We start from the raw sequence: 19,561 nt of genomic DNA, 5'->3' as shown, positions 1-19,561 counted from the left end.
CCTGAACTGAGGCGAACTCCGCCGCCAAGTGAGTGAGGAGGAGGAGGAGGAGGAGGAGGCGAGGAGGAGGAGGAGGAAGAGGAGGAGCGGAGTCAGAGCGCGGCGGCAGCGGCAGAGGCGGCCGCGGCGGGGACCAGCCCAGAGAGACCCCGAGCCCGCGGCAGAAGCGGCGGCGGCGGCTGAGCGGGCGCGACCAGCCGAGCGAGCGGCGGCGGCCCGGCTCCTCCTCGTCCGGCGCCGAGCGGCCCGCGCCCGCACTCGGCCCGCGGAGACCCGCCTCCCGCCCGCCGGCCTCGTGAGGGACGCGCCGAGCCGGCGGCCGAGGAGCGGCGGCGGGCCGGGAGCGCGTCGGGCCGCGGGCGGAAAGTGCCTGCGGGGGCGGGGAGAGCGCGGCGAGCGCGCGGTCCGGCCGCCCCGGCGCCCGGCGCGGGAGCGGAGCGGAGCGGGACGCCGAGTCCCGAGCGGCCGGCGGCCGGGGCTCCCCGCCCCTCCCTCCTCTCCGGCGGCGGCGGCGGCGGCGGCGGCGGCGGCGGCGGGCGGAGTGAGCTGCGGAGCCTGGAATATGGTCGGGGAAATGGAAACGAAGGAGAAGCCGAAGCCCACCCCAGATTACCTGATGCAGCTGATGAACGACAAGAAGCTCATGAGCAGCCTGCCCAACTTCTGCGGGATCTTCAACCACCTCGAGCGGCTGCTGGACGAAGGTGAGTCGCCTCGTCGGCTCCTCGCGGCCCGCGCCCGGGCGGCGGCCCCTCTCCCCGGGACCCGACGCCCGCCGGCGTCTCGGGAGGGCGGGAAGGTCGCGGCCGGCGGGGACCGTGCGCCCGGGGACGGAGAGGCCCGGGCGGGGCGCATGGAGGCGGCGCCGAGGCCGGGCTCGCGGGGCGCGGCGGCGGGCGGGCCGGGGCCGCGGGCGCGGGTGGGACCCGCCGGCGGGACGCCCCCCCCCCCCACCCCCCGGGACCCCGTCCCCGAGACCCCGGGCCTCGCGCCGCCCGCGCCCAGCTCGCTGCGCGGGGGAAGGCTGCAGGGCGAGCCCTCTCGCGCCCCCGGCTTCCAGCCGCGCCTGCGAGCACCGCGACGGCCCCAGCTGCGCGGGCCTGCCCGGGAGGAGCCCGGCCTCGCCCGCCCCGCGCCCCACGGGCGCCTGAAGGACGCCGGCCCCCGGGCGCTCCCGGAGGGGGTCTCCCCCGGAGGACGCCGCTGGTTCCCAAAGTGGAGGACCCAGTGGGGCTTTTGCTTTTCTGGAGTTTGTGCGGCTTGGAGAGACTCGAGGGGAGTAGCGTGGGGCTGGATAATTTAAAGGAATTCCCTAGGAGACCGAAAGTAATGCTGATTTAGCCGAAGGCGAGGACAAAATGACAGCGGAAAGCACTTTTTGTCCTTTTGTTTGGGGAAGCGAGAACTGTTCGGGAGTTTAACTTCGCTTTGGGCGGGGGGGGGGGTGTGAATACGAAATACCGCGAGGACAAATCTGAACGTAGTCCCGAGTTGGAGAGAACTTCGGCGGAGAGCGTTCTCCCGAGGACGCCGCTGCCCGACGTGGTAGGACAGGAAGTCAAGACTTGGAAAGGGCGAAAATAAAAGCGAGGAAAAAGTTTGCAGAAAAGCTTTGCTGGGGGAGAACTGAGGGTTGCGAAGAATGACAAGAAGATTAATTTTGGCCAACTCTGGAATTTAACAAGTTCTTGTAGCAGCGCACTGGACTATTAAATTCTAGTGGCTGTGCATTTCTGTGAACGCCTAGAGAGGACAAAAACGACCAACGAGAAAGTCTTACTTTGAAAATCGAGTAGCCCGGAGTTATTTTTCTCTTAGAGGCAATACCGGAGGACTGTTAAAAGGAAGCCGAAAACTGTGTCTTACAGAATTGACAGTGGATTTTAGATTTTTCACAGGAATTTCGAGATCTTTACTATAGAACTGGGGAAAAAGAATCTGAAGCTTAGAGAGTTGGAATGTCACTGAAGAACAAAAGACCGGAAATGTCTCCGTGATTAAAGATGGTTAAAGAAGAATTCCAGGAGCTTTTGTTGTCAAAAAAGTCATAGGAACGACTTTAAAAGTATGAAACTGTTAGGTATTACTGCGTCCTCGCTTTTGCTTACATTTGTTAAACATAACAGCAATAAGGGTTTATTGGAATGGGCTTTTTCCACTGTTGAAACAGCAAATCTCTTAATTTCATATTGCTCCAGAAAAAAACTTGAGCTATCCCTTTAAGGGGTTCTGCTTTTGCTATTTTTGTTGGCATTTGAAAGATTGTGGAGGCAGAAAACTTTCTGGAATGTCAAAAAAAAAAAAAAAAATTGCTGGAACTCTTAAATTGAGTATTTCCAAATGTGAGCGCTAAGGGGCGCCAGTTATTTTTTTTTTTTTAACACGAGAAATGTTTGGAGCAAAATGTGTAACATACTTAGTAAGCTGATCTGTATTAAATTTAGTTGAAATTTAAATCACAGTAAGTCATTTTATGTGTCATTTCGTGGACTTACTGTATTTATACTAGAAAACATATTTACGAACAGTGAGCACATTCTTTAACATTATGGGAACAATTTTATTACATTTCGAAAATAATATGCTTTTTCTGCCTTGGTATATTTTGGTAAAATTAAAAATTTTAGTAGTATTTATAAAAATTTCTTTTAAGGTTATTTTTCTTAAGTACAGTTGTTTAGAAGGAATCCTTCGTAGACATTGAAATGAAAACGTGTTCTCACAATATTTAGGGTTAAATAAAGTTGCATTCTTTGAATTAAAATGTTTAATCAAATGACAGGAGGTTATAAAAAAATTGGAAGTATTTTCACTTTGTGTATCCTATTTAAAAACATACATAATTTGAGTTTCTCTGATTAGTTGTGAAAGGCTTCTCGCTTTACTTTTATGTTGATCTAAAAATCCTCTGGTAATTTGGAGTTCTCTGTTAAAAAGTTTCTAATGTTGGCTTCAATAATTTGTAATCTTCCAAATCTAGAATTCCACTTAGGTCATTATCTCTAACAGGTTTTTTGTTCATTTCTCTGTAGTTGGAGATCGCAACTGTTTGCGTTTTAAAAAACTTGGAGACCACTAGCTGAGGATGATACATTCTAAATAATTTTTTTTTCTTTTAACGTGGTTTACTCGATCCCTTATCTTGGTCTATCTTCAGTTTTAGCCTTTTCAACTTCCCGGCCTAAGTAAAGATTGCTTCTGTGTGGTAGCTGGGATGTTTAAAATGGACAGCATAATGACTAGGAAGTTTGATTGTTTTTTTTATCAGACCAGTACAAACATGCAGGAAAAGGGGCTATTCCTTAGTGTGGAATAAGCTGCTTCCTCTAATTGTTAGCCTTATTATAAACTTAATTTGACTTAAGAAAAATACAGTTTTTGAAATGCATCACGTTTTTTTGGGCCAGATGATTTAATTCTGAAAATTTGGCAACTTGCTTTGCCCCTCTGTGGCCTGTCACTGTCCAAAACAAATTAATCATGATTTCTGTTTGTGGTTAGGAATTACATTTTCCTTTTCCATGTGATTGGCGGAAAAATTTTTTCAATTTAGATAGAGCTGTAAATTTTATGTTGATGACTAATTTAGTCAAGTTAAGGTACTGGACTTAACAGTAGATGTATTTCCTGATAATTAGAAATTCTGAATGATTATTTAGGAATTCTATTAAATTTTTTTTAAAGTAAATTTCAAAAAATTTGCTTGTCAGTCTGAGAACTTTTATTTGGCTAGTTACAAATTTGGGATTTACGTGTGCTAGATTTTCTTAGTTGATTAAAGCTTGAATGCTTTAGATTGAGCATTTTAATTCCATGCCAAGTTAATCTTTAGCTTATATTTTGACTTCGGACATTCTTTTTGGTTTTTGGATTTATTTTTTTTGTCTGGAGAGGGGAGTAGGTAGGAATTGCCAGACGATTCTCTAAGTGTCTTCACAGTTCTTTTAAGTTGTGAGTGCTTTCTAGGTTGGACCACTCACATAAAGGACGTAATTTCAGTTGTTTCCAATACTTAAGAATCTTTCGTTGAAGCTAGAGATGATTACACATAAAACCGAGGTTTTAAAAGTCTTAAACTGCTCTCTGGAGAGAGGTTTCCAAACTGAATCCTGGGTCCATCCATGGGAAAGAGTAGTTACTACAAGTTTTTTATTTAAAAAAAAAAACAAACAACTTTCTTTGTCATGAAAAAGAAACTCAGGCAACAACAGTACTTGAATGCAAATTCTGTTTATTTTATAAAGTATTGCAATTAGAATTGAGAAGGCCACAAATGAAATCAGTTAGACTTAAAAATTTCAGATGGGGGAAAGGAAAGAACTAGGGATTTTAAAATCAGATTTGAGTTTTCATTTTTTAGGCATAGGGAGGTTAAAGATGATGGGAAAATTAAAAATGCATTGTATGGTTTATAAGTAAAGCTAGCCTAAATCTTTTGTGAGTACTTGAAAAATTAGTGTGTGGCTCAGAAAAAGTGAGCAAACATGTTAGATTGCATTCTGCATTCCTGATTTGAGAAACGCATTTTCATTTTCTCACGGTCTTTGGGGGGGATAATTAATTTTCTTTCTGACCTCAGTTTTCTTTCCCTCCCTTAAAAATGTGGGCAAAAAAATAATTTTAAATAAAAACTTGCTTTACTAGTTAAGATTTTTCCATGTTACTGTTTATTTCCATTTATTATGCATTCAGTATTGAAAATGTCTTATACCTTTGGTTTTCTTACACTTCAAAATTTTTTTGCAGGGGAGAAATCTTGTCTACAAATGCTTTGTTTCAAAAATTATATGGCTATTTGTATTGAGAGGACTTGCTGTATAAGTTCATTACAATTTTAGGTTTTTTTTTTTCCTGGAGCCTTGTTGACAGTAATCAATCTCTGTAACAAACAGATTTTATTTACTTAAGTTGCTGTAATTAATCTTTTCTTTAGGAAGAACGATTTTGCCGTTGTACACTGGCCCTCTGACTTAATAGTGATGAGAGAAGGACAGGGTGTTTATAATCAGTTGTCCTTCCATTATTTTTCTCCTCACCCAGGAGGTGTCACCAGCTCTGTAAGGTAATAATGGAAATGATAACTTGTATCCTAGGTCATTTATTCAACATTTATTCTGTACTTTTGAAGCTTAAGTCTCCCTTAGGCAGAATATATATTCAAAATGCATGTACATTCAGTGAGGCAGAAGGTGATTCCTTTTTCTTACCTCTATTCAATTTACGTGTTTTGTAGTAAAAGCTGTACTCCCAAGGATATAATGTAATTGAATTAATAGAAGTAGGTCTCTTTGCTTAATTGCCTTTGCTAGTGTGTTTGGTATGAGCACCTTTTCTTAAATGGCTTTGAGAATATAAAGTGAATACAAGTTAATTTGTTTTTTTTTAATGTTTTGTATACATTGTTTGTTATTATCCCCCCACTTGTCACTGTCCTGAAGCTGATTGCAAAGTGCATCAGCTTTTCATAAGAAAACATGGCTTTTTGTTTACTTTTTAAAGGGAAATAGATTCCTGTGACAAAAGACAAGTGTGCTCCCTTCCTCCCCCAACACACACCCACACCCATACACCCTGCCTTTATTGGGCACCTTTTTTTTACATGCACCTTTTTTGAAGTCAATATATTTAGATATGTAAGCTTTTTGTTTGTTCTTTGACCTTTTTTGGCCCTTAAGAGAATTACACCAGTGTGATCATAGGGACGGCTTTTTTACTCTGACTGGAACATCTTTTAATTTACTTGGGAAATTTATTATAGTTAATACAATTTGGTTTATGATGGTGCAGTTATAAGTAAAACTTGTCTTTGTTGGAGATGGAAAATGCTATGCCTCTTTTGAGTTTTATTCGTTTGATAATCTAAGTGACAGAGTCCACTGAGCAACTTTCTGTCGTTGGTATGTCAACTATTATGAAAATATCCAAGGATCTATGTTAGGGCCAAGGGATCAGGATAGTAAAGAAACCTATGCCAAGAAGTTAGAATTATATTATGTACCGACTTTTTATTTTTGTGATTGACAGGACTTCATTATTTTTTCTGATCCTTCTCTCTTTTTTTTTTTTTTTTTTGACATCAAGACAATATATTTTTCCCTTTATGGGAATGCTTTTTTTAGGGCATGTTTATACCCCTTTTAAAAATTGGCATTTCAGTTTTGGGGCCCAAAATACCTATGTTGTTTGATGTCCAAGTAAGATTTTTACGGCTTTTTTCATTTAGTAGAAAGCAAACGTGGCATTAAACTTTTTCTCATTGTGAATGCATTTTGTTTTGTTAGTGTGACTGTGTTATGAAAGTTGACTGTAAATATAATCCAGTGTGTGTTAGGTACTACTGTCTGTGTAGTTATCATCATACTTCATGTTGCAATACTCTCTCTTTTTGTCTGCCTATCCTTATTAGAACTAGTTCTTTGAAAGTGCCCATCTCATAGCCTGGCACACGTACACTATCAGATGTTTGTTGAATTAATAAATAGGTGGACATTGTTATCCTCTTGATTTCTATTTTCTCTGAAGTATGGGATTAGGCCAATTATAATTTGTGATAGTTTTGGGAAATTACAAAAAAAGGTACACGTACTTTTAAGTGATATTTTTTTAGAAATCTTACAATATCATTTGCAATGCCTGTTCTCAAGAAGCTTTTTATTTATTATTTATTTATTTGACACAGAGAGAGAGAGAGAGAGAGAGAGAGCGTGCGCAAGAGCAGGAACACAAGCAGGGGGAGTGGGAGAGGGGGAAGCAGGCTTTCCGCTGAGCAGGGAGCCTGATGCCAGGCTCCATCCCAGGACCCTGGGATCATGACCTGAGCTGAAGGCAGACGCTTAAGGAATGAGCCACCCAGGCGCTCCTCTCAAGAAGCTTTTATCTTCGTTTTGCTTTAGTACCTTTGGTGTGAATGAGAACTAGAAAGATAAAATTGCTTTACTTGGGCAGTAGTTTTCAGCCAGTCCTTGTACAAAGTATTATCAGTCCTTAAGCAGAGAGAAGCTGTCAGTGACCGTCTCAGCTCTTAAAAGTTTTGGCACTTTCAAATTAGCTTAAAGAAACACCTGTTTAAAAAATTGCTATTTGTGTTACTGCCACATATGTTTATACTCAGCTTTCTTTTCAGCTAAAACCATTCATATAATCCTTATTTATCCTGAACACATCAAAGCAGCACTTAGGGACCTGGAATCCTTCCCATATACTTACTGTGTTCTACAGAGTACAAGACCTACATATCAGCTGAATGTTGACTTTTATAGGTAATTGACTAGAGAAAAGGTTTACCTACATAATCCCATAAATGCCAAAACTTTTTAAGAGCTGAGATGGGCAGTGACAGCTTCTCTCTGCTTATGGATTGGTAGACCTGAGAAAAGTTTTTAGCTAACTGAAACTTAACCCTCTTAAAAGCAGTGTGCTTTTCTGCTTTAGCCCTAACAATGTTTTAAAGTAAATCTGTCATGAATTTTTTAACAAATATATAGCTTGCAGAAGATAAGTGATTTATCCAGAATTCTTGTAATTAACAAGCAAATGATTGTACTTGGTGGTTTCATCATTTCTTCAGTTTCCTGAAGTAGCAACTCTAGTTTGAAATTCCAGAAATCCTATCAAGTCTAGCAAAATAAACAAAATTTTATGTTCATAATGTTGCCTTGTATATTGATTCTAACATACGTGTTTTATTAAACTAAATTTTGTGACTTGTGAAATGAATCTTTTGTAACATTTCTATCACATTATTTATGATAAAGCGTAATTTGTCAGTTTGGATGCTTTTCAAGGGTACTACTGAAGTGTCAGAAAAAAACATCAAAATGTAGTTAAATCCATAAAGCGGTCTCATGTTATATGGCCATGGTAATAAGGAAAGGGCTTGTGTGTGTACACACATGTAGGCACACATGTATGTAAAGGGAGACATGCAGTGAAGGTGAGCTGGCCTTGAATCCTTGAGAAGAGTGGGTGTTGGGGCTGGTGAATTTCTAGAACAAGGACGGTTTTTGAAGTAATGAAATACCTGCTTGGTCCCAGGATTGAAATGATTATGTATTAACAGTGAAAAAGGGTCTTATTAGCAGGTCCTAAGTAAACACCTTGCTTTTGGCTTTCATGCGGGACAAGTTGTTGTAAAGATTGGGCATGATCACCTGGTCAGTGAGATTATTGGGGAACTTTTGGCTTTTAATCTAACTTAAGAATTTAAAATTTATAGAAAAATTTAATAAAGATATGTAATACATGTGTATATATTTATTAACATTTAAGAGTACTAGGAAAGTGCTGGTTTTAAAAAGCAAAGTTTTACAAAATTTTTCTTTGAAATCTTTCTTCATTAACTCTTATTGTCATAATTTATGGGGACTCAGAATGGTTTTACCAAGGGCATTTGAGGAGATGTATAGATGGAAAAAACTAGGAAAATGGAAAACATTTCTTGGATGCAGTTTAGTGTAGGGAAAACTAAAATAATATCAAAAGATCATGGAATTTCAGAACTGCAAGGGACCTGGGAATTAAGGGAAATCTTTCTCTTATAGGTGCAAAAACAACTGAGCTCTGGAGAGGTTGTGACTTGTCCACATCACAAGGCAAGGTAGTATCAGAGTTGGAGCTAGACCCTCAGTTCTACCTTCTTTTTGGTGAATGTGTCACTCTATAAGTGGAACTAGAGAAGAAAAACCCAGAATAGTTCCATGTGTTAAAAAGTTGGCTGTGTTGTCTTAGGTTGTGAACATGAAGAAGAAAAAAGTAAATGGGAGTAGTGTTAATTCTGTAATATGTGGGACTTGGGCAAATACTGGTCAAATTCTTGGAGCTAGAATTTTTTTTTGAAGGTAAAATTGAGATAGGCTAAAAGTGAGAAAGTAAAAGTGTTTGGAGGGTTTCATTCATTTACTTAAACTTTTTTTTTTTGGTAAAGATTTTATTTATTTGAGAGACAGAGCATAGAGGGAGAGGGAGAGTGAGAGGGAGAAGCAGGCTCCCCGCTGAGCGGAGAGCCCGATGCGGGACTCGATCCCAGGCCCCTGAGATCATGACCTGAGCCGAAGGCAGACACTTAACTGACTGAGCCACCCAGGCACCCTTACTTAAGCTTAATAACCATAGGATAGAGCCTTAACTCTTTAAGGGTACAAATCTAGTGTGTATTTTTAATATTGTTGGTATTATTATTACTGCAGTTATTATTTTTAATAACCGCTCAAGAGGAAACCTACCATTTCTGACCGGAAGATTTAATATAAAGGTTTACTATTGCTAGGTGATTCAAGGCAGGAATATACCCTTGGTTCACTTTTACATTAGCATAGGGTGGTTCACAGCATCGGTACCAACTCTGAAGAGTACCTGTCAGTAGGTGGATGATGATGAATTAAATGGAAATGGGAGCTGCACTAGGTAGTCACTGCATCCCATTCCTGATACCCATATTTGAAGCATCAACTGAGTCTTTCAAGTATATTTGAAAATAAGTATAAACCACAATCCCTTGCTTGCTGTGTTAGAGTAATTGTATCACTCTGAGAGAATTGTTACATGGTAGGTAAATTAATTTTTTAAGAAATAAAATTTCACACGAAAGCCAAATGTCAGGTATTTGGAAATTGACTGTTGCAGTGATGCTCCAATTGTTATGACAGGTATTCAGGTGTCAACTGTATAATAAGTGTGCATATGTATGCATGTATGAACGTGTGAGCCAGCATAAAGATAAAAATGAATTTGTGTTTCTGTCCATATACTAATGAGACCATGTTGCAAGTAGTAAGAATTCTTTGAGTAGTAGACCTGGGATCTAATCAAGAGTTTGCAGTTAACTAGTTTGGTGATCTTGGACAAGATATCTAATCTCTCTGAACCTGGGATTCTTCATATGTAAATGGAATTATCAACTGCCTGGCCAACTTCAAATTAAAATATTTGGAGGCTGGAGAGTATTATATGCAAAAGAACTTCTCAGACTGTAAGGTAGCATCATCTAATTTCTGTTGATACTTTTAGGTTTTTGATAGGATGGACAATGAGATATGCAAGGCAGCTTGTAGAGAATGAAAGAAGAAAAGAAAAAGGTAATTTATCCACATGAGTATCCACTAGTTGTTATGTTCATGAGAATCCCTCACTACTAGCATTCTGATAGTCTAGAAGGTCCTTTGAGCTGAGATATCTAATATTTTTTGAGAAGTAGAATCTGACTTGGTATTCATAGATGGTCGGTTTTATGAGGTGAATGGGAGGATGGAGGATGTTCCACGAGAAGAGAAAGTGCTGCAGTGTCAAAACAGTGGTGATGGGAGAGTGAAAGATTTTCAGAAAGTGTGTTTAAACTCAAGTTAGTTGGAATGGCAAATACGGAGGAGAGTTAATGAGCAGAGCCAGCAGCCTAGGTACGGGCTCTACCACGGTAGGCCTTGAATGCCAGGATGAACAGCATACATTTTATTCTGAGCTTTGTAAGGAACCAGTGGAAGGCTTGTATTATTTTGGGGTGTCATAATGAACTCTTTCAGGGAAAACTAATGAGTGTAGAATATATGGTTCTGAGGAAGTAGAAATTGGTTGCATTGTGAAGGGTTAATGTAAATGGTTAGGTAACTTTTAAATAGTTATATTTTCTCAAAATAGTTAATAAAAATATATTTTGAGCTTTATATATTTTAGGTTTAAACTCTTTAGAGTTTTTAAAAGTGCATCTTAACTAAAAATAAACATAGACAGAAATTATTTTTTCCTTACCCTTAAGTTCTTACATTAATCCTGAGGTATTGAGAACATGTGGGGCTCATTTGTAAAGCTGTCAGCTAAAATTTCGGTTACTTAGAATTAAGCTTATGTATAAATTAAAGAGAATTGAAGAAACTCGCTGGTTTAGGGGAACCTTAGAAATTCTTGAATCGGTTTGAGTTGGAGGAAATTTTGTCCAAACCTCACTCATCTAATATTGTTGAGTCTAGATGTGTTATCAAATACAAAGATTTTTGAGAATTTCATTATTTTCATCCTCCATCTTACTTTATTTTTATTTAATTGTATTTTTTATGTTGATTATTTTAGGTAAATTAGAGATATCTTGACATTCCATCTCTGTATTTGTGTATCTCTTTAAACACTAACATCTTCCTATATATATAACAGCATCACACTGAATAAAATGGGTCAGTCCTACACTTCATGTAATAACCAGTCCATATTCAGATTTTTGTTGTTATCCCCAAAGTATTTTTTATAACTGTCTTGTCCAAACCAGAGTCTGACTCAGGACCCCTCTCATTGAATCTGGTTGTTAGGACTTTGTCTTTTTAATTTAGAACCATCTTTTTTATGGCACTGCTATAACTTCCTTATCATTGGAATTGTTCTTTTATGCCCTGTGTATCTAGTACTTGGGAAGTTAGGTTTAAAGGATTGAATAGGTTCAACTATACATCATAGGTGATGCTGTGCACTTGATTTGGCAACATGCTGGGGGCCTGCATCTGGTTTCCACCATTAGTGAAACAGACGAATATCTGGGTTAGCCTGGTCATAGAATGATTCTCCTGCCGTAGTTAGGTAAAGCTTTATTTCAGCAGCAGGGAATATATTATTATTCTGAAAATTGTTACTGTTGGAAAGCCAGATAGATGCTTATTCTTAATTAATTATTGGTTGGTTCTCGAAGTAAAACGTTGGTTCGCTAATTGCCTCAAATGGTGACCAGTGAAAAGGTTTTATTTCTAAGTAGTTGCAAAATCTCTACTACAAAGTTTTTCTCCTTAAGAACTTTTAATAGTGAGGAAGTTATGTTCCAGCAGATGGAGATATTAGTACACAAAAGACAGTGTTTAGTGATTAAAATTTGTTGAGAAATAACTCTCTTACAAGAATAGGAAATTTTTTCCTTTAAATTGTAAGAGGAGAGTTGCTCAGGACTATGAGAAGTAATAATTATTAAATTTAATATTTAGAAGTGTCATGTAAATCAGTTGTTTTAAGAGACCATATGTTAGATGTTGACTATAAAATGTGACGGGATTAGGACATTCCATTGAGTATAGTAGTATTCTGGAATATAGTTTCTGCCTTTACAGCTTAGTTGTTTGAAGGTTTTTTGTTTGTTTTAGTGCAGGACTGAGTCAAGTCTGTTGAAAAGTATTCTACTTGTATGTTTTCTTTGCAGTTCTAAAGTCTTTAACCAGGCAGTTGATTTGTTTACTAATGTAAATCAGAAAAAAAAAAACCTGAGCCATAGTTTACTACTGTATGTTAGTTGAAGAGAAAGTTCTTTTGGGGCTTATAGTTTTATTATAGTAATAAAAAATTATCAGCAATAAAAAGGTAATCTTATCTCACTTTATGGCATTCTTTGTCAGTTTTTTTTAGTTAGGTAAATATTATATATTTTAAAATACAGCTTGCAATTGTTAAATAAGAAATACTGCTTATTTAAGTTCCTTCTTAGATATGATATGGAAGTGTGTGTTTTTGTTAATAACGCATTTAAATTATATTTTCCAAGTTGTTATTTTGAGCTTTTTTTTAATTGCTGTATCAGTTGTAAAATACTTTTCTTCCTTAATCAGTTGACATTGAACTCAGACATGAGAGAAGTGTTTGTATGTAGAAGACCAGGGAAGAGGGTATCAACTGTGATAAATACCTTTGTAGAACTGATAATAACTTGCATCTTACTTCTTTCTCCCCGGTGTTTTTTCTTTTTTGTTATTCATAAAATGTAGAGAATTGAAGATGCAAACATTTTCAGTTCACCTTTGACAGTAGTGTGGTATTGTGGTCTCTGAGCCCTGGGAAAGGTGGTGGTGAGGGCAGAGAGGGGTCCTAGCATATTGTCTTTGAACCTCAATGCCATGTATTATTTTTCAGGGAAAGTTTTTCCCTGTGGCCAATTTTGTGTATACATTTTAAAAATTGTTTCTTATAGTCAGAGTATATGAGAAGCATAGATTTCTTCATTCTAGTAATCATTGTAATATATGTTACAAGGAATTAAACACATAGATTTTGTTCTTATAGCAAGTATTCTTCATCTTATGGAAAAGAACTAAAATGTACCAATTCAAAAGTAAAAATTACCCAGAATTCAGTGATAATCACTCTTAACATCTTGGCAAATTCTTTTCTAGACTTTTTTCCCCCTTCTCGATTTATGGATAAAACACAATTGTGATCCTACTGTAGTGTCATCTGTTTGTGTTTAAGTAAATTACATCAGGAGCATGTTCCCCTGCCATTTCATACTCTTTGACAATATAGTTTTATGTTAACATAGTTCATCTTATAGAGGTATATTATAATTAACTTAAGTATTCGACCTATCACTTTGTTTTCAGTAAGCTTGTGTGATAATATCAAATGTTTTTAGAACCTGATTACTCACTGTTTAAAAAGCCTTAGGTTACTAAATATTGTAATGGCCCTGTGAATACCAAGCTCTCTTATTTTTGCAATGTAGTTAATTGGAAATCATTTTATACTGCATCCTGGTACAGTAGAAAGTGATTACTGTTATGTGACATTTAATTCTTGAGTAATGTCAGAGTTGCATATTTTGCTTATTTCTTAATGACCTGACATATTTATTTGAAATTTTTTATTCTATTCACACAAGTAAATTTGAGTGCATGTTATGTGTAACGTATGAGGTCTGCAACAGAGCTTCAAATTCATTCCTTACCTTCAGGTTGTCTGAGTAATAGGGTAGATAGTATAAAAAGAAAGTAATATAAGGGAATATAACCAAGAAAGGTTGAAAGCCTGGAGCTAAGATCACGTTAGGCTGGGGAGATATGGAATGTTTCAGGAAAAGAGGTAAAATTTCACCTGGCTCTTCCAGGATAGATAGGATTCAAGTGGAGAAACGGTAAGGGAGTAGCGGTAGTATTCTAAGAGGCAGGGAACACTCCTTGAACGTGAGGACATTCTGGGTAGGAGAAAGGAGTAAATTATTCTAGATCTCTTCTGTAGAAAGCTTTAAATTCCTGGAAAAAGATTTCATCCTGTTGATAATGGGAGACCCATTTAAGGCTTTTCTTTTTACATCTTAGTTTTTTTCCCTTTTATCTGCCTCCATATTTCTGTTTAGTATGGAGTCATTGATAGATTGCTCTGCTTATTGCATATTTTTAGACTTTCTGGACTTGCTCCCCACCTTACCCCACCCCAGTATTTTGCCTCTTAACTTCTATTTTTTAATTTTTTTTAACTTGTGCATGCTTAGTTTGGCTTTCTATTTTGTTTTACTCGTACATTTGGATATACTTAACGCACTCTTTTTATGATAGTTCTTTTCTCTGTGTGTCTTTTGGTGATTGTGTTGGGTTTAGGTGACTGGAGGAAGGAAGTTTATCTGGCATTAGTGAGTGTGTGATTTGTAGAACTGGTGAGTCCAAGCTCTAAACTATAGATGAGTTGCTAGCATATCTTGTCCTGTATGTATGGCATGGATTTTTGCCAGAGGCTTGCCCTTCATCTTTCTCTCCATTTGCTTTTGCTCTAATGGCTTGAAAGACCTAACAATCTTATATTGGATGGGAGAGATTGAAGATCTGCTAATTTAACTCTGAATTGAGGGAGGCTATAGGGGAAGTGTTTGCAAAGTGTGTTCCATGTAATACTGGCCTCCTGAGGTAGTCTGAGAATAAAAGTAGTCAAAGAAATGCTGCGTATTCTTTTGTGAATTCAACATGTGGCGACATGTTAAATATCCAGGAGCTGCTAAAGGAAGCTGACTTGGTTTAAATGAACATTTTCTGAAATTACTTGGTAAAGGAATGCCTTTTTTCTTTTCTTTTTGGAACTAGTGGTCTGAGGATACATTATGGTAAATATTAGAGGATTATAAAGACTGTGGATCCGAGGGAGAAGAGGGTTTAAATAATAATTGTTTGGGAATCTTAATTTTTGGCTGAGAATACTGTCTCAAGTCAGATCAAAGTACTCTCTGAAGAAGATAGTTAAATTTCATTTAGTTTGGGATTATTTCAAATTCCATCTAAAAGGAAGCAAGAAAAAGCATCCTTTTTGACTTTATATAACAATCGCAGCAAATGGTTTCTATAGTGAATTTTGTTTAATTCAAAGTGTTATTTAAATAAAAATTTAGACTTGCTATTTTTAAATAATTTTCTAAATGAAAGAAAATTAACAATTCTGACAACTTAAATGTAAAATTTAAAAATACTTTAAAATAGATAATGCACGGAGAAATGTTGATTGTTTTAATGTATGCCTGGTTTAAGTCTAATATTTTTAAGTTGGGAACTAGTGAATTGTTAGGTCAAGAGGAGTTTTGAACAGAAAAATACTTATCTTTGTTAGATTGTTCAATAAACATTGAGATGCAGTGATATAGTAGTTTTGTAAGATCTGTAAGTCAGTAATTAGATGAGTTTTTTCTGTTAGATTTTAATCTGTAGGATATCAGGTCTCTTTTTGTTGTTACAGCAATTACTCATTCATACTATAAAATGAAGTTTTGATGACATTTATAATTAGCAGTCTTTAAAGAAGGGTAAGTGTAAGGGTGGATGGTAGAATAATAGCATTTCATCTGGAAGGCCCAACAGATTTTCATTAATTTCTAGTTCAAAAAAGAACCTGTAATTCAGAGATTTGAAGTTGGAATGGATCTCAGTGATCACAGATCACAGTTCCATCTTTTTGTTACATATGTAAGTGTAGTTCATTTACAGAGGGTATGAAGTTTTACAAATTAGAAACTGCTGGCTTCAGGAATGGTAGTTGCTTTGGCGCTTGTGACAGAAATATGTCTGTAAGTGGTATTATTAGCCAGTCAGAGAATATCTTTGGGCCTGATCCCCTCTATGGGGAATGATGTTATGACTGATAATTGGTGTATTGTGACTACCTTCTAAAGTGAGTAGTCTTAATTATTTTAAATTTTGTTTCAATACTTGAAATATCTACCTAGGGATTTTTTTTTTTTTTTTTTTTTGAGAGAGGGAGAGGAGGGGAGAGAGAGAGAGAGCATCTTAAGCAGGCTCCATGCCCAGTGCAGAGCCTGACACAGGGCTCAATCTCACAACCCTGAGATCGTGACCTGAGCCAAAATCAAGAGTCAGACGCTTAACCAACCGAGCCTCCCGGGTGCCCCTCTACCCAGGGTGGTTTTTTTTAACTTTTCCTGTAAATAAGAATAAAATTAAGATAAAAAAAAGAAAAGAAAAAAAAATAATGCCTACAGTGATATTGTCATTAAACTGATGTTAAAGACAAAAGGCCCTCCTGGGTTCATTTTCCAGCCAGCGGACTCTGGGTCTAGATACAATTTAGTGTACATAGCAAAGGAACTTACACTGTCTGTATTTTATACAGTATTTTAAAGTCATTAGTTAGAGTAAGCTCTCTATTTTCCCCCTTGTAGATCTAGGTTATTTGCCCTAAAATAATGGGATAAAAGTCTCAGGTAAACTTAAGGGAAAATGAGAAAGCCACTTAGTGTCTTCTAAATACTCAGTTCAGATTCTCTGTCATTGCTAGACTTAGTATTTAGACTTGTATGTGGTGATGTCCTGTACAGGTTGTTTCATAGGCTAGTGTAAGCTTATCTAAATTTTGAAGGGTGATAAATTTAGGGGAGGTATCTGCAAAAAGCATTTTATGTTGTTGTTTCATGAATCCTGAATAAAAGAAAAATGAAAAGGGGAAGAGAGTAGAAGATAAGTGGATCCTGTAAGAGAATGACAGTAATTAGGAAGGGTGAAAGTAAGATCTGAGTTAGAAAATCCTAAGTTTGTTTTTAGGTTATAGAAAAATGTATTTATTTTACTGGGTAGTAAGGGACATTGAGAGTCTTATTTTTCACATTTCATTTTTATTCAAGGACTAACACCATTGATTTTCTTATTAAAATATACTAACATATATAAGATATGCCACGTGGTACTGCAGATGTGTGTCAAGTTGTTCAGATTTGAATATACAAAATTTTTAGTCACTTTATCTGTGGATGTTTAAAGCACTGGAGCAAGTAAGTAATAAGAGGAATCTCAAAGTGAAATCTTTGATTTTGTTAACCAGGAGTCTCTTTGATTGTTAATACTGTTATTTATTGAATAACAAGTACATATATCCTGAGTGTAAACTAGAAAAATGATATAAATGTGGGCAAAAAAAGGTATGTATCAAATTTTTAGAATGCTACCTATAAAGAGAAATATTTTGTTATGCACATATTCATATAACTAAACAACTGAAATGAAAGCTTCGTGAAATAATATTTGTGTTTTGTCTCTGTTACGGTGTAATCTGTTTTCCCAATATCTATGTCATTTCTGTATTTTAAAAATTTATTTTAGAGAAAGCGTGTGCACATGTGCGCATGGTGGAGGGGCAGAGGGTGAGGAAGAGAGAGAATCTCAAGCTCAAGCAGACTCTTCGCTGAGTGGGGAGCCTGATGCGGGGCTCGATCTCACAATCCCGAAGTCATGACCTGAGCCACAGTCAAGGAGTTGGACGCTTAACTGACTGAGCCACCCATGTGTCCCCCCCCATTCTATGTCATTTAAAAAGTGTTGGTTGTGACTCATACTATAGAATTAATGGGTTATGACTTGTGTAGTTTTAGCAAAACTGATGTTGACTCCTGCTATAAACTTAGTTTTCAGCAAACTTTTTTTTTTTTTAGCACTTTCTCTAGCACTTTTTCTAGCACTTTCCTGGGTGCTGTGGATACAAAAATTAATTAAGGCGTAGTCCAGTACTTAAGGAGCCATGTATGGAGAGAGAAATGAAATAAGAAACTGCAGTATAGTGCTTTAACTACTGTGGCAGAGGCAGACACAGGTTAAGATGGAAGGGATCACACCATTTTCTAGCAGGTAGATGGAAATTTCTTGGAGGTTCACATATTAAATAACCTGATAATTCCTTTGATTATAGGCTTCATTTAATGTGAAATTTAGTTCTCTCCCCCCCCCCCCCGTAAATTCTAAAATGGATACTATCAAGTTCACTGGACTAAGAGATTTCTGAGTTTTTGGCATAAAAGCCAAGTTTGTAAAAGTAAATGTTAATTTTATAGATAATCTTGAAAAAATCTAAATCTTCTAAAGAGTAATATTGTGTTCTTAATTATGTCATGGTGACTAGCTTTAATGACTTTATTTGGGAAATACTGTTTTTTTTCCTGACTTTTACCTCCAAACCTTATATTGTGACTTACTGAGAAGGTAGAGTTGGGTAGAAGGGTTATATAAGTATAAACATTATCTATCTATATATCTTATAATTATTTTTGACCATTGGCTGTTTGCCCAGATAGTGAAGGTTAAGCTGCAAGGCAAATCATGAACTTTTAAAGAAGATGGATACTTAATTATCTAACACTTAAAAATTATTTTGTCATTTTATTGAAATTTGGAAATATTCCCTATGTTGACTTCTTGTGGTTGATTCATTCACAATAACACTGAATATAAAAATTACAAGATTGGTTGCATTTTATCCAAAAATTAGGTTCTGTGAGTTACAAAATTGTTAGTTTCTCCTGTGAGTGATGTAGGCTACTACATCAGGTTGAGGAAGCTAATGTCTGAGTGGATGTGGTGGTTGTCTTAGAATGTTTTTGCCGTTAGCAGTGAAAAATGTTTTTCTTACAGTTCTTGTGCAGCAGGCCGTGGAGTAAAGCACATTTTTATAATAAAGGTGATGAATTTAATCGCAAACTGGCAGCCAAATGGAAATTGCAGACCTTGATACTGGGAGAAAATTGCCTATAAAGCAACTCTTGAGGGAACAGGCTTTAAATTTATCCACCCATTTCGACATTGAGGAGAACATAGGAATCACAGGATATTTTGCTTGGCCTGCTTAGTTCAGATGAATGACACTTGAACATTCTATTTAAGAGCTAAAAGATGGTTGTTTTAAAGTTGCTTACGCTTTGTACGTTAAAGCCGTAACCATATAAATTTTTATATTTCATTAAATATCTAAAACATTGCTGACTTTATATTTCAGCACATGATTTGCCTAATGAATTGAAATCCATTTACTACATTTATGGTGATATGCTGTGTAATTTATGTTTCTGCCATTTGTATGATGAACTACAGTCTTAAAGGATGCAGAATACTCCGGGTTTATAGGTAACATTCAGTTGGTAGAATGTCATATAAACTATCAGTCTTAACTGGTTTATATTGTGTTTAAACAGTTTATATTATAAAACTTAAACACAATGGTAGAATTTCTATTATGGGAAATCTGGGCCTTGTCAGTTTTTACTCTAGGTGACTAATGCTTGTCATTTCTTAGAGTAACCTAACCCTTGATTCAACATACAGTATTCAGAGTGTTTAATCCTGAATTTTGGTATATTGTACCATGCATTTTGGAGTACACTTTCTTCCCATGGTACATACATTTGTTAACAGATATCTGTGTCCAAATTAAGAGAATTATGTGTGACTTTTGGAATGTGAGACCTATTCGAAGGTTGGTAAATATTTAAAATGAAAAATGCTAATGTAAAATATAAAAATAATATTTTTTAGTATACGTCCTGAAACTTGGGTTCTAAGGTAATGGAGGATTA

General features: G+C 37.4%; 1 protein-coding gene across 8 annotated transcripts in view; it reads left to right on the top strand.

The window, feature by feature from the left end:
* Positions 1-322: 322 nt before the first annotated feature.
* Positions 323-19,561, top strand: part of QKI (QKI, KH domain containing RNA binding) — a 156,304-nt gene continuing 137,065 nt past the window's right edge. For 3 of the 8 annotated variants that reach the window (XM_028103280.2, XM_028103279.2, XM_088023803.1), the window contains exon 1: positions 494-704. In XM_028103280.2, coding sequence (XP_027959081.1) covers positions 563-704 — 142 coding nt within the window. In that variant the 5' untranslated portion in view covers positions 494-562. Of the gene's footprint in view, positions 705-19,561 lie in introns of all 8 variants that reach the window. The other 5 variants (XR_003609316.2, XM_028103282.2, XM_088023804.1 and 2 more) reach the window with 4 other exon arrangements.

The sequence above is a fragment of the Eumetopias jubatus genome, unplaced genomic scaffold (assembly GCF_037043125.1).
Source record: "Eumetopias jubatus isolate StellerSeaLion01/CBP00866 unplaced genomic scaffold, mEumJub1_p1.0 scaffold_6, whole genome shotgun sequence".
NCBI classification, from domain to species: domain Eukaryota; kingdom Metazoa; phylum Chordata; class Mammalia; order Carnivora; family Otariidae; genus Eumetopias; species Eumetopias jubatus.
Note: the sequence above shows the minus strand (reverse complement) of the source record. Positions and strands in the feature narration are given on the sequence as shown.